Source organism: Somniosus microcephalus, chromosome 13, assembly GCF_052327205.1.
Source record: "Somniosus microcephalus isolate GS21.2 chromosome 13, FLI_Smic_1.0, whole genome shotgun sequence".
Taxonomy (NCBI): Eukaryota; Metazoa; Chordata; class Chondrichthyes; order Squaliformes; family Somniosidae; genus Somniosus; species Somniosus microcephalus.
Window position 1 is genome coordinate 77,115,146 of NC_140999.1, and position 14,082 is coordinate 77,129,227.

At 50.9% G+C, this 14,082-nt stretch overlaps 1 protein-coding gene across 4 annotated transcripts in view; it reads left to right on the forward strand.

Annotated features, from left to right (window-relative positions):
- LOC147108428 (DNA-binding protein RFX2-like) overlaps positions 1 to 14,082 on the forward strand; it is a 160,058-nt gene that overhangs the window by 86,099 nt on the left and 59,877 nt on the right. For all 4 annotated transcript variants that reach the window (XM_086005057.1, XM_086005058.1, XM_086005059.1 and 1 more), the window contains one exon: positions 10,685 to 10,961. In XM_086005057.1, the coding sequence (XP_085861183.1) occupies positions 10,685 to 10,961 (277 nt within the window). The remainder of the gene's footprint in view (positions 1 to 10,684; positions 10,962 to 14,082) is intronic.

Here is a 14,082-nt window from a genome sequence, read left to right on the forward strand (position 1 = left end):
ATAGCCCCTCTCAATCTTTTCAACCGAGGATGACTTGCTTCCACACTAAAAATGAGCTCGCAGGTGACTGATTAATCCAATGCGGGACCTACAGTCTGTCACAGATGGGGCAGACGGTGGCTGAAGGGGCGGGTGGGTGGGGTGCTTGGGTTGACGTGCGCTCCTTGTGCTGCCTGCGCTTGGCTTCCGCTTGCTCCCAGCGAAGAGACTCGAGGTGTTCAGCGCCTTCCCGGATGCTTCTCCTCCACTTTGTGCGGTCTTGGGCCAGGGATTCCCAGGTGTCGGTGGGGATGTTACACTTTTTCAAGGAGGCTTTGAGGGTATCCTTGAAGCGTTTCCTCTGCCCACCTGGGGCTCTCTTACCGTGCCGGAGCTCCGAGTAGAGCGCTTGTTTTGGGAGTCTCGTATCGGGCATGCGGACAATGTGACCCGTCCATCGGAGCTGATTGAGCGTGGTCAGAGCTTCGATGCTGGGGATGTTGGCCTGAGCAAGAACACTGACGTTGGTGTGCCTATCCTGCCAATGGATTTGCAGGATCTTGTGGAGGCAGCGTTGGTGGTACCTCTCCAGTGCTTTGAGGTGCCTGCTGTACATGGTCCATGTCTCTGAGGCATACAGCAGGGCGGTATCACTGCTGCCCTGTAGACCATGGGCTTAGTGCCGGGTTTGAGGTCCTGGTCTTCAAACACTCTCTTCCTGATATACCTATCAATTCATCCAATGAAAAGCGACGAGTTAAGATAGTAACTATAGGTTTTTATTGGCTAAATAACAGAGCCCACCCTCGTGGGTGATCGGGTCCAACAAGGAGGAATACCAGCCAGTTGACCACCTTTATACCTGGGCAAGCAGGCGGAGTCATGGGCGGAGTCAGCTGTGGTCAGCCCAGGTATAACAGTGTGACAAGAGGTGACCTTGTGTAGTGATACAACAGTGTACACAGTGATAACCATAGTGTAACGATATAAACAGTGATAACCATAGTGTAACGATAGTGAACGATAAAAGTGGTTTACCACATTCACCCCTTGTTTAGATTTGAGTCCGGCGGGGTGAAGTGTACTACCAGTTCGGGTATGTCAGTCCGGAGGCCTCGTAAGTCTCTCTGATCGGCGCAGCAGCGGCGGCGGTGATGCAGTATCCGATGTTAATGCTGGTGTCTGCGTGGTCGGCGAAGGCTCGTGGGGTTCCGGCATGCCGTCTACCTGGGGTGGATTTGGTGGGGTGGTGGGGGGTAACGGTGGTGTCTCAGGGGTGCCCGAGGGTGCAAGGTCTCGTAAGGAGACTGTGTCCTCCCGCCCGTCTGGGTATGCCACATAGGTGTACTGGGGGTTGGCGTGCAGGAGGTCCACCCTCTCGACCAGGGGGTCCGTTTTATGGGCCCTCATGTGCTTTCGCAGCAAGACGGGCCCCGGAGAAGTCAGCCATGTTGGTAGCGAGGTTCCCGTAGTCGAATTCCTGGGGAAAACAAACATTCGTTCATGGGGGGTGGCGTTAATGGCCGTGCAAAGCAGTGACCGGATGGAATGCAGCGCTGCCGGGAGGACTTCCTGCCAGCGAGAGGTTGGCAGGCCCTTAGACCTTAAGGCTAAGAGAACGGCCTTCCAGACAGTCGCGTTCTCTCTTTCCACCTGGCCGTTCCCTCGGGGGTTGCAGCTGGTGGTCCTGCTTGCAGCAATGCCTCTCGCTAGTAGGAACTGGCGAAGTTCCTCGCTCATGAAGGATGAGCCCCGGTCGCTATGTATATAGTTCGGGAACCCGAACAAGGCGAAGAGGTCGTTCAGGCATTTGATGACCGTGGTACTGGTCATGTCTGGGCAGGGGAAGGCAAAGGGGAAACGGGAGTACTCATCAATGATGTTGAGGAAGTACACATTACGGTCAGAGGACGGGAGGGGCCCCTTAAAATCGATGCTCAAGCGCTCGAAGGGGCGGGTGGCCTTGATCAGGCTTGCTCTGTCCGGCCTAAAGAAATGCGGTTTGCATTCGGCGCAGGTTTGGCAGTTCCTGGTCATGGTCCTGACCTCCTCGATGGAGTAGGGCAGGTTGCGGGCCTTAATGAAGTGGTAAAGTCTGGTGACCCCGGGGTGGCAGAGGTCGTTGTGGAGGGTCTGCAGTCTATCAATTTGCGCGTTGGCGCATGTACTTCGTGATAGAGCATCTGGGGGTTCGTTCAGTTTACCAGGCCGGTACAAGATATCATAATCATAGATGGAGAGCTCGATTCTCCACCTCAAGATCTTGTCGTTCTTGATTTTGCCCCTCAGCTTGTTATTAAACATAAAAGCGACCGAACGCTGGTCGGTGAGGAGGGTAAATCGTTTGCCTGCCAGGTAATGCCTCCAGCGTCGTACTGCCTCCACGATCGCCTGGGCCTCCTTCTCGACCGAAGAGTGTCGGATCTCAGGGCCCTGGAGGGTCCTTGAGAAGAAGGCCACAGGTCTCCCCACCTGGTTAAGGGTTGCTGCTAGGGCGAAGTCGGATGCATCGCTCTCCACTTGGAAAGGGATAGACTCATCCACCGCGTGCATCGTGGCCTTAGCAATGTCTCCCTTTATGAGGGAGAAGGCTGCGCACGCTTCTGCCGTCAGGGGGAAGGAGGTGGACTTCATGAGGGGTCTGGCTTTGTCCGCATAATTCGGCACCCATTGGGCATAGTAGGCGAAGAGCCCCAGGGTTCTCTTCAGCGCCTTTGGACAGTGGGGGAGGGGTAGCTCCATGAGGGGCCGCATTCTTTCGGGGTCGGGGCCGATGACCCCGTTCTCTACTACGCAGCCGAGGATGGCGAGACGCGAGGTGTTAAACACACATTTCTCCTTATTGTAAGTGAGGTTCAGCCTTTCGGCCGTACGGAGGAATTTCTCCAGATTAATATCGTGGTCCTGCCGGTCGCGGCCGCAGATGGTGACGTTATCTAGATAAGGGAACGTGGCCTGCAGCCCGTTCTGGTCAACCATCCGTTCCATCTCCCTTTGGAAGACCGAAACCCCGTTGGTGACGCCGAAGGGAACCCTAAGGAAGTGGTAGAGGCGGCCATTCGCCTCGAAGGCGGTATACTGGCGGTCCTCAGGGTGGATAGGGAGTTGGTGATAGGCCGACTTAAGGTCGATGGTGGAGAATACCCGGTACTGTGCAATCTGATTGACCATATCAGATATGCGGGGAAGGGGGTATGCGTCCAGCTGGGTGTACCGGTTTATGGTTTGGCTGTAGTCGATGACCAGGCGGTTTTTATTGCCGGTCTTAACGACTACGACCTGGGCACGCCAGGGGCTGTTGCTCCTCTCGATGATGTCCTCCTTCAGGAGACGCTGCACCTCAGAGCTAATGAAAGCTCTGTCCCCGGCGCTGTACCGCCTGCTCTTGGTGGCGACGGGTTTACAGTCGCGGGTGAGGTTAGCGAACAGGGAGGGGGGCGGGACCTTGAGGGTGGATAGGCCGCAGGTGGTATGCGGTGGGCGGTTTAAAGGCTGCTGGTTGTCGACTGTGAGTGGGGGGAGGGGTCCACCGTATGCCAAAGTGACACTTTGAAGGTGGGATTGGAAGTCCAGCCCTAGTAGGACGGCAGCGCAGAGCTGGGGCAGGACGAGGAGTTTAAAATTTTTATACTCCGTGCCCCTAACCGACAGGGTCACAACACAGTAGCCGCTGATGTCTGTAGAATGGGACCTCGACGCCATCGAGATCCGGTTGCGCGTTGGCCGGACAGTGAGGGAGTAGTGGCTCACCGTGTCTGGATGGATGAAACTCTCTGTGCTTCCGCTGTCGAACAGGCAGGTCGTGGCGTGGCCATTTACTTTGATGTCCATCATGGACTTGGACAGGTGATGCGGGCGAGCTTGGTCCAGTGTGACGGAGGCTAGTGTATGGCTGAGCGAGCTGCTGTAGTCTGCGGGTGAGGCGGTGGTCGGGTCTGGAGACAAGGTGGCGGTCGAGTGTGGTGGACAAAATGGCGGCGCCCACGAGGTTGAATAAAATGGCGGAGGAGATGGCCGCCCCCACAACTCACATGAGGCACTGCTGGCGTCGGTGGCCTTGATCAAAGATGGCCGCCCCCACGACTCACACGAGGGGATACTGGCATCTGTGGCCTTGATGAAAGATGGCCGCCCCCACAACTCGCATGAGGCACTGCTGGCGTCTGTGGCTCTCCCCCTGCAGGCCTTAGCGAAGTGGCCTTTCTTGTGGCAATCGGAGCAAGTCGCGTTTCTTGCAGGGCAGCGCGTCCTCGGGTGTTTCGCCTGGCCACAGAAGAAGCAGCCGGCGGCCCGATCGTGGGGCTCCGATGTTGCAGCCGGTACTGGGGGTGGCGGTCCCGATCGGTTCTGGGACGCCAACGCTGAGGTAGGTCCCAGAGGCGGCGGTGCGAGGGGTATTGCGGCCGGGGTCAGGCCGGAGTCCCAGGGTCGCGCAGCACAGTACCTGGAATACGCCTCGAGGTCCCGATGGGCCACTTCCAGAGAGCGAGCGAGGGCTGCCGTTGTATTCAGGTCGAGGTCCTTTGATTCGAGCAGTTTTTGCCGTGAGTAGTCGGACCGAAGGCCTTTCACGAAGGCATCGCGGATATTCCCTTCAGTATTTTCTGCAGCCGTTACAGCTTTAAAGTCACAGTCCCTGCTGAGTGTTTGTAGCGCCCGTAAAAATTCATCTACAGCCTCTCCTGGCTGTTGCGAGCGGGATCTTAGGAGATGTCTGGCATACATAGAGTTTACCGGGCTCCGGTACTGCTCTTTCAGCAGGTTGAGGGCGTCCTCGTATGTAGTAAGGTCCTGGATGAGTGCAAATACTTTAGGGCTCACTTGGGCGGTCAGAAGTCTTAGTTTGGATCCCGCAGGCACGCCGGATTCTCCCAGGTAGGATTCGAAACAGCTCAGCCAGTGTTTGAAGTCGAGGGCTGAGTTCGCTGCCTGTGGGTTTAGATCCAGGTACGGCGGTCAGAGGGCTCGCAGCCAGGCCGGCTGCTGTGGCTGTTGTAGCTGGCCGTTTGGCTGGTCGTTTGGCTGCTCCGATCCACTCATTTCAAAATTTAGCCAATAAAATTGATATACCTATCAATTCATCCAATGAAAAGCGACGAGTTAAGATAGTAACTATAGGTTTTTATTGGCTCAATAACAGAGCCCACCCTCGTGGGTGATCGGGTCCAACAAGGAGGAATACCAGCCAGTCGACCACCTTTATACCTGGGCAAGCAGGCGGAGTCATGGGCGGAGTCAGCTGTGGTCAGCCCAGGTATAACAGCGTGACAAGAGGTGACCTTGTGTAGTGATACAACAGTGTACACAGTGATAACCATAGTGTAACGATATAAACAGTGATAACCATAGTGTAACGATAGTGAACGATAAAAGTGGTTTACCACACTTCCTCAGGCGACCGAAGGCTGCACTGGCACACTGAAAGCAGTGTTGGACTTCGTCGTCAACGTCTGCCCTTGTTGACAGTAGGCTCCTGAGATATGGAAAGTGGTCCACATTGTCCAAGGCCTTGTCGTGGATTTTGATAATCGGGGGGCAGCACTATGGTAGAGGACCTTTGTCTTACGGATGTTTAGTGTAAGGCTCATGCTCTCGTATGCTTCGGTGAAGGTGTTTACGATGGTTTGGAGTTCGACCTCCGAGTGAGCGCAGACGCAAGCATCGTCTGCATACTGTAATTCGATGACAGAGGATGGGACGACCTTGGATCTGGACTGGAGGCGACGGAGGTTGAACAGTTTCCCGTTTGTTCTGTAAATTAGCTCCACTCCAGTGGGGAGCTTACTGAGGGTGAGATGGAGCATTGCAGCAAGGAAGATTGAGAAGAGCATTGGTGCGACGACACAGCCTTGCTTGACCCCGGTTCGTATGTGAATTGGGTCTGTGGTGGAACCGTTGGTTAGGATCACGGCTTGCATGTCGCCGTGAAGCAGGCGTAGGATAGTGACAAACTTTTGAGGGCAGCCAAATTTGAGGAGGACACTCCATAATCCCTCATGGTTGACAGTGTCGAAGGCCTTTGTGAGATCAAAGAAGGCCATGTACAGTGGTTGGTGCTGTTCCCTGCATTTCTCTTGTAATTAACGTGCGGTGAAGATCATGTCCATTGTGCCCCTTAGTGGGCGGAATCCGCATTGCAACTCTGGGAGGAGCTCTTCGGCCACTGGGAGAAGGCGATTGAGGAGGATTCTTGCGATGACTTTCCCTGTGGCAGATAGCAGGGAAACTCCTCTGTAATTACCGCAATCGGACTTGTCACCTTTCTTGAAGATGGTCACAATTACGGCGTCTCTGAGATCCCCGGCATGCTCTCCTCCTTCCAGATAAGAGAAATGAGTTCATGAATTCGTGTCAATAGTGCTTCTCCGCCATGCTTTAGTGCCTCGGCGGGGATTCCATCTGCTCCTGAGGCCTTGTTCTTCAGTTGTCGGATGGCCTTTTCAACCTCATGCCGGACTGGGGTTGTGCTGAGATGGTGGCGGGTAGCATGCTGTGGGATGGAGTTGAGGACACTCGTGTCGAAGACAAAGTCGTGGTTAAGGAGATCTTCGAAGTGCTCCTTCCAGCGGGCACTAACTGCTTCCCTGTCCTTGATGAGTACCTCTCCGTTCTTGGCCCGCAGTGGGGAAGGGCCTTGGGTGCTTGGGCCGTAGATGGTCTTGACTGTGCTAAAGAATCCACGCACGTCGTGGTTGTCAGCTAGCTGCTGGATCTCCTGCGCTTTCTCCACCCACCATCTGTTCTTTAGGTCGCGAGTTTTTTGTTGGACCTCGGCCTACTATGTGCTCACTGGTGCTTCCAGTTTTGTGTGTATCCTGTTCGTGACATTATGGTTTTTTTAAAATAACTTTCACAACTTCCATCCTGCAAACTTTAGATTTTATAAAATGACGAGTTGCTTCACTTTTCAGTTTATCAGGTATTCACTTTTTGGCTGCTGCTTTTCTCAGTTTTCTTTTAAATGAGAAACCCCTGTGCATATCCAGACCAGCATCATTGTGACAGGGGACATAAGAACATAAAAAATAGGAGCAGGAGTAGGCCGTACGGCCCTCGAACCTGCTCCGCCTTCAAAAAGGTCATGGCTGATCTTTGACCTCAACTTCATCTTCCCCCACTATCCCCATATCCCTTGATTCCCTTAGTGCCCAAAAATCTATTGCCTTGAATATACTGAATGACTGACTGAGCCTCCACAGACCTCTGGGGTAGAGAATTCCAAAGATTCACAACCGTCTGAGTGAAGAAATTTCTCCTCCTCAGTCCTAAATGGCTGACCCCTTATCCTATGACTATGATCCCTAGTTCTAGAGTCTCCAGCCAGGGGCAACAGCCTCTCAGCAGCTACCCTGTCCAACCCTCTCAGAATCGTATATGTTTCAATGAGATCACCTCTCATTCTTCTAAACTCTAAAGAGTATAGGCCCATTCTACTCAATCTCTCCTCATAGAACAACCCTCTCGTTCCAGGAATCAATCTAGTGAACCTTCATTGTACCCCCTCTTAAGGGAAGTATATCTTCCCTCAGATAAGGAGACCAAAACTGCACACAGTACTCCAGGTGTAGTTTTACCAAGGCCCTGCACAATTGCAGCAAGACTTCCTTACTCTTGTACTCCAATCCCCTTGGAATAAAAGCTAACATACCATTTGTCTTCCTAATCTACCTTAGCCAACTCACCCCTCATACCTATGTAATTGGCTTATTTAAGTTTAATACTCTAGTTTCTGATTTAAGTACGTCACTCGAACTCAATGTGAAATTCTAACCTATTATGATCACTCTTCCCCGAGGATCTTTTACTGTGAGATTACTAATCAACCCTGCCTCATTACACAAGACAAGATCTAAAATAGCCTCTTCCCTGGTTAGCTTATCGACGTATTGTTCCAGGTAACTGTCTCAAATGCATGCCATGAACTCTTCCTCCAAACTACTTTTGTCAATTTGATTTGTCCAGTGTATATGAAGATTAAAGTTCCCTATAATTATTGCATTACATTTGCTACAAGCTCCTCTTATTTCTTCATTAATGCTCTTTCCAACAGTATAGCTATTGTTAGAGGGCCTAAAAACTACTCCCACCAGTGTTTTCCGCCCCTTCTTATTTCTTATCTCCACCCATACTGATTCTACTTCCTGTTCTTCCGAGCCAAGATCATTCCTCACCACTGTCCTTATGTCATCCTTTATTATCAGGGATACCACCCCACCCCCTCACCCTTTTCCATTTTGTCTGTCTTTTCGAAACGTCAAGTACCCTGGAAAATTTAGTCACAGCCTTGGTCACCATGCAACCACATTTCTGTAATGGCTATTAGATCAAACTCCTTTATCTGTATTTGTGCCATTAATTCATGTCTCTTGTTACAAATGCTGGATGCATTCAGATACGGCGTGTTTAATTTTAACTTTTTACCATTTTTCCCTGCTTTCACCTTATTCGCTGATGCACTATTACCGTTAAACTCTTTGTCACTTCCTGTCACACTCTGCTTATCTTTACCCAAATCACTACACTGCTCTATGGCCTTGGCTTTTCTCTTTAGATTTATCAATTTCCCCTCACCTGAGCCCTTCCCCCACCTCTGCTTTTTTAAGTTTAAAGCCCTATCTACCGCCCTCAATTCACCAGGACACCTGTCCCAACAGAACAGCTTCCTCTTTCCCCAGTACTGATGCCAGTGCCCCATGAATTGAAACCCCTGTCTCCCACACCACTCTTTGAGCCACACATTCAACTCTCTGTTTGACCCTATGCTAATTTGCTCGTGGCTCAGGTAGTAATCCAGAGATTATTATCTTTTTGAGGTTCTCTTTATTAATTTGGACCCTAGCTCCTCAAACTCCCTCAGCAGAACCTCATTCCTAGTTCTACCTATGTCGTTGGTTCCTACATGGACCTTGACAACTGGATCCTTCCCCTCCCACTCCAAGTTCTTCTCCAGAGGAGCTGTCCTTAACCCTGGCACTGGGCAGGCAACACAACCTTTGGAACTCCCTGCAGAGAACAGTATCTATCCCCTGACTATACTGTCCCCTGCCGCTCATGTTCCCTGTAATTTTTTGGGGGGCTGCACGGCCCCTTTAACGGGCTGCGCAGCCCATTCAAAATGGGAGGCATGCGCGGTTTTTCTGTTTAAAAGCCGGCTGCGCGGGACTCCTGGAGTGCTGCATGGCCGCACAGCTTAAAGGGAACAATACTACCACTACCACATTCCTTTTCACTCACCCCACTTTAATGGCCTCTTCTACCATGGTGCAGTGGTCAGTTTGCTCATCCACCCTGGGCACTTTGCCCTCATCCAGACAGGCAGCAAAAACTTTGTACCTGTGCAAACATCCACCGCTTTCTCACCAGTAATACACAGTCCTCCCACCCCTGAGCTCGCCTGGCCAAACCAGTGATTAACCATCTCTAGCACTCTGCTGAGAAGGATTCCATTCATTTCATCAATCGTAAACATACTGATTTGGTGTGAGCCCCCAGCCCATTATTGAATATGAATTAATACTAAATTGGGACATGATGCAGGGAGCCTGGGTGTAGGGGTTTGGAAGAGATGGACAGATAGAACTTGCGGAGGGAGGGAGCAACACACTAGGAGACCAAGGTGGGAGTCAGTGACAGACTGTCAGCTAAAGAGGCAGAGCCGATGGTAATGTGGACTCTCGTCTTTAACACAGGCCATAGATTCTTTTGGGGGGGGGACAATGGGAGAGGGGTTTGAGATTCACTTGCTTGTTTTTTATCAAGTAAATGTGAAACAAAACTATTTAATCTATAAAGTACAGCAGCATTTTGGAAAATAAAATAAAAAGTGTAACTTTACAGTGCTGTAACTGCCAGATCTAAGATTTGGAGAAAGTTACTTTTAATATTGGGATTTTAAAGCAAACTGTATTCTCACAAGTTTAGAAAAAAGGCAGCTAGTCAATAGCTGGTTATTATGTTAAAAGAAAGTTGTTTTCCCCAAAGACTGTAAACAATTTGTTAGCTTGTCTTGGTAATTAATAAATGCCTCACACCCATTACGTTGGGAAGTCGTTAGTCCCGTACAGTTATCAGGGGTTTTTCCTTTCCATCTGTGAGCAGAGGGAAATAAAGAAACAGAAACACAGGGAGCCAGGTCCAGCTAAGACTGAAAAGGTTAGTCAGATTTAGTTTTTAAACAGAAAGTGACGAGGGAAAGCTTCTGCCAGGCAGAGAGGGAGAGATTGAAGAAGTAGATGTGCAAACGATATTATCCAGTTCATATGTAGGGGTGGACTCATTGCTACCCCCTGAGTTACGCTGTTGTAAAGTTATATATTGGGCAGTGCAGGCACAGCCTAAACGCAAGATGCTCAGACTGTTTTGGGGGTGACCGCACCACTGTACTTGAGAGAATATCTAAGCCAAGACCCTATAACTTGTATTGCCACCTAATAAGGTATCCATATCAGTGTTTTAAACATTACTACATGCAATGCATCATATGTTTGAAAGGTTAGAAAATACGTCCTTTCCTCCCCTCAAAGAATGTGATGCATTCTTGTGGACTGTTTTGTATAGCTCCTAACAGGGATCTACTGTAAAATATCATCATTCATTGCTTTCCAATAATACTGATTGAGCTCATATCCCAGACCCGTTACCCCTCTTCTCCCTCCTTCCCTCATGATAGATGTTTTAATTGTACTTGTTTTCTGTTGTTTTCTAGACGTGCAGCATACTCCTACCCAGAAACACAACTCTATGCACAGAATCCTGGAGCTTCATACTTTGAGTCGCCGGGAAATGCAGTCCAAGTGACCACGGTCGTGTCCTCACCCGCTGTGGTGCCATCTCACAGTATGGTGGGAACTGTCGGCATTGCAATGGAGGTGGGAGGCAGTCAGATCATCTCTAGCAGTGGTGGAACGTATCTCATCCACGGAGGGACGATGGACAACTCCAGACATCCACTCTCTCACGCCACACGGCCATCACCCGGAACTGTGAGGAAACTAGTTTTGTTTGTGATGTAACTCCCTGTTTCATTCACTCCCCTTGCCCCACTTTAGCCAGGAGAGTGGGACAAGGAGATGGTTCAGCCTCCCGCCACAATGCTGATTGAGGCTGCAGACTCCATTAGAATTGTGGGCGGCCAGATGGGTGTTCAGTGTTGCGGGCAAGTTATATGTAGCGCAGTGCCGTGAAATCGTGACACCTTCACTGAGCTGCTGCTAGCTGACCTGCAGTAGATTTGCACACCGAGGTGACTGCTAATTAATGTGTACCTTCCTTTCGAAGCCCTTGTACAGAAGATGACAAACCAAAGCAGGGGTGTCTGAGCCCACAGGGCAGGGGCAGCACCTGTCTTGGGTTTTGATCTGAGATAGTTGTGTTTTCACCCTCTAAATAATACTAAAAAAATAATGACTCATTTTAAAGAATTGCTATATTGGGTGCAGCTCTGTCCAGTTTGCTTTTGGGGTACTTCTGGATTGCTTCAGAAGGATTACAGCTGCATCAAATCATGGAATCTTAGTGTTGGCTAGAATGAATTTGAAATCTATAAATACATAGGCAATAATTGGGACAATCTCCTAACCACAGCTCCTGACTGTAATTCACAGGTAGCCGAATTTAGTAACCTAGAGGTGTGCTTCTCGGGAATAAATCAGTCAAGGATAATTGGACAGCCTTCAAAATGATTATGCAGGACGAGTAAATATCTAGGTGCAGCAAAAGCAAAGTAAATAAAAATGTCTCTCTCAAAGAGCTCTCCCCCTTAGTCCCGTTCCCCGGCCCTTTCCCCATTCAGTCCGTGTGCCTGTGGACACAGTTCTCCCCCTTAGTCCCGTTCCCTGGCCCTTTCCCCATTCAGTCCGTGTGCCTGTGGACACAGCTGTCCCCCTTAGTCCCGTTCCCCATTCAGTCCATGTGCCTGTGGACACAGTTCTCCCCCTTAGTCCCGTTCCCCATTCAGTCCATGTGCCTGTGGACACAGCTCTCCCCCTTTGTCCCGTTCCCTGGCCCTTTCCCCATTCAGTCCGTGTGCCTGTGGACACAGTTCTCCCCCTTAGTCCCGTTCCCCATTCAGTCCATGTGCCTGTGGACACAGCTCTCCCCCTTTGTCCCGTTCCCTGGCCCTTTCCCCATTCAGTCCGTGTGCCTGTGGACACAGTTCTCCCCCTTAGTCCCGTTCCCTGGCCCTTTCCCCATTCAGTCCGTGTGCCTGTGGACACAGTTCTCCCCCTTAGTCCCGTTCCCTGGCCCTTTCCCCATTCAGTCCGTGTGCCTGTGGACACAGCTGTCCCCCTTAGTCCTGTTCCCTGGCCCTTTCCCCATTCAGTCCGTGTGCCTGTGGACACAGTTCTCCCCCTTAGTCCCGTTCCCTGGCCCTTTCCCCATTCAGTCCGTGTGCCTGTGGACACAGTTCTCCCCCTTAGTCCCGTTCCCTGGCCCTTTCCCCATTCAGTCCGTGTGCCTGTGGACACAGTTCTCCCCCTTAGTCCCGTTCCCTGGCCCTTTCCCCATTCAGTCCGTGTGCCTGTGGACACAGCTCTCCCCCTTAGTCCTGTTCCCTGGCCCTTTCCCCATTCAGTCCGTGTGCCTGTGGACACAGCTCTCCCCCTTAGTCCCGTTCCCCATTCAGTCCGTGTGCCTGTGGACACAGCTCTCCCCCTTAGTCCTGTTCCCTGGCCCTTTCCCCATTCAGTCCGTGTGCCTGTGGACACAGCTCTCCCCCTTAGTCCCGTTCACTGGCCCTTTCCCCATTCAGTCCGTGTGCCTGTGGACACAGCTCTCCCCCTTAGTCCCGTTCCCTGGCCCTTTCCCCATTCAGTCCGTGTGCCTGTGGACACAGCTCTCCCCCTTAGTCCCGTTCCCTGGCCCTTTCCCCATTCAGTCCGTGTGCCTGTGGACACAGCTCTCCCCCTTAGTCCCGTTCCCTGGCCCTTTCCCCATTCAGTCCATGTGCCTGTGGACACAGTTCTCCCCCTTAGTCCCGTTCCCTGGCCCTTTCCCCATTCAGTCCGTGTGCCTGTGGACACAGCTGTCCCCCTTAGTCCTGTTCCCTGGCCCTTTCCCCATTCAGTCCGTGTGCCTGTGGACACAGCTGTCCCCCTTAGTCCCGTTCCCTGGCCCTTTCCCCATTCAGTCCGTGTGCCTGTGGACACAGCTGTCCCCCTTAGTCCCGTTCCCTGGCCCTTTCCCCATTCAGTCCGTGTGCCTGTGGACACAGCTCTCCCCCTTAGTCCCGTTCCCCTGCTGTTTTCTTGTTGCCCTTTTAATTTTCTTGCTTTTCAAATAGACCTCTTGACTGACCTCATCAACTTTTTTTGAGGAATTGGCAATCCAAGTGGACTGTAGAAAGCCCTATGACGCTGTGTACCTTGGCATCCAAAAGGCATTTGACAAAGTTCCACACTATAGGCTCTTCGTAAAACTGTGGGGATTCGGGAAAACCCTGGGAATGGATAGGAAACTGACTGTTAAGATAGAAAACAGGGGTGTGGGGTCAGGGGGTGGATGAGGCTGCACAAAGCTCAGTGTTGAGACCACTACTGTTTCTAATTAACGTCAATAACTTGGACTCAAAAACACAATGCAAAGTGATCAAACTTGCTGGAGATCCCAGATTTGGAGGGACAGTGGAATTGGAGGAGGTAGTGAAGAAATTATCGATGAGTTGGATAAAATATGTATTGGGCTAAACAATGGCAGATGGAATTTAATGCAGACAAGTGTGAAGTACTTCACATAGGAAGGGAAACTGAACCGATCCATTCTTATGAATATTGTTGAAAGAAGCCTTAGTAAACTCAACATTCCTGCCAATGCGTAGTACGAATCAAAGCTAAATGCTGCACACCATAGTCAAAACAATGGAATGCAAGTCAAAGGAAGTTGTAATGAAATTGTTTAGTGCTCTGGTCAGATCATGCCTTCATTGTATTCAATTCTGGTCAGAGAGAAAGAAAGGAGACTTTCAGGTGTTGGAGGCATTGCCAAGAAGAGGAATGAGGCTGATCCCTAGTGTCAGAAGACTGAGGAAATACTGGAGCCTAAAAATGAAGTATCTGAGAGTTGTATAAGATAGTTAAAGGGAACGGAAAAGACAAGTCCTGAAAA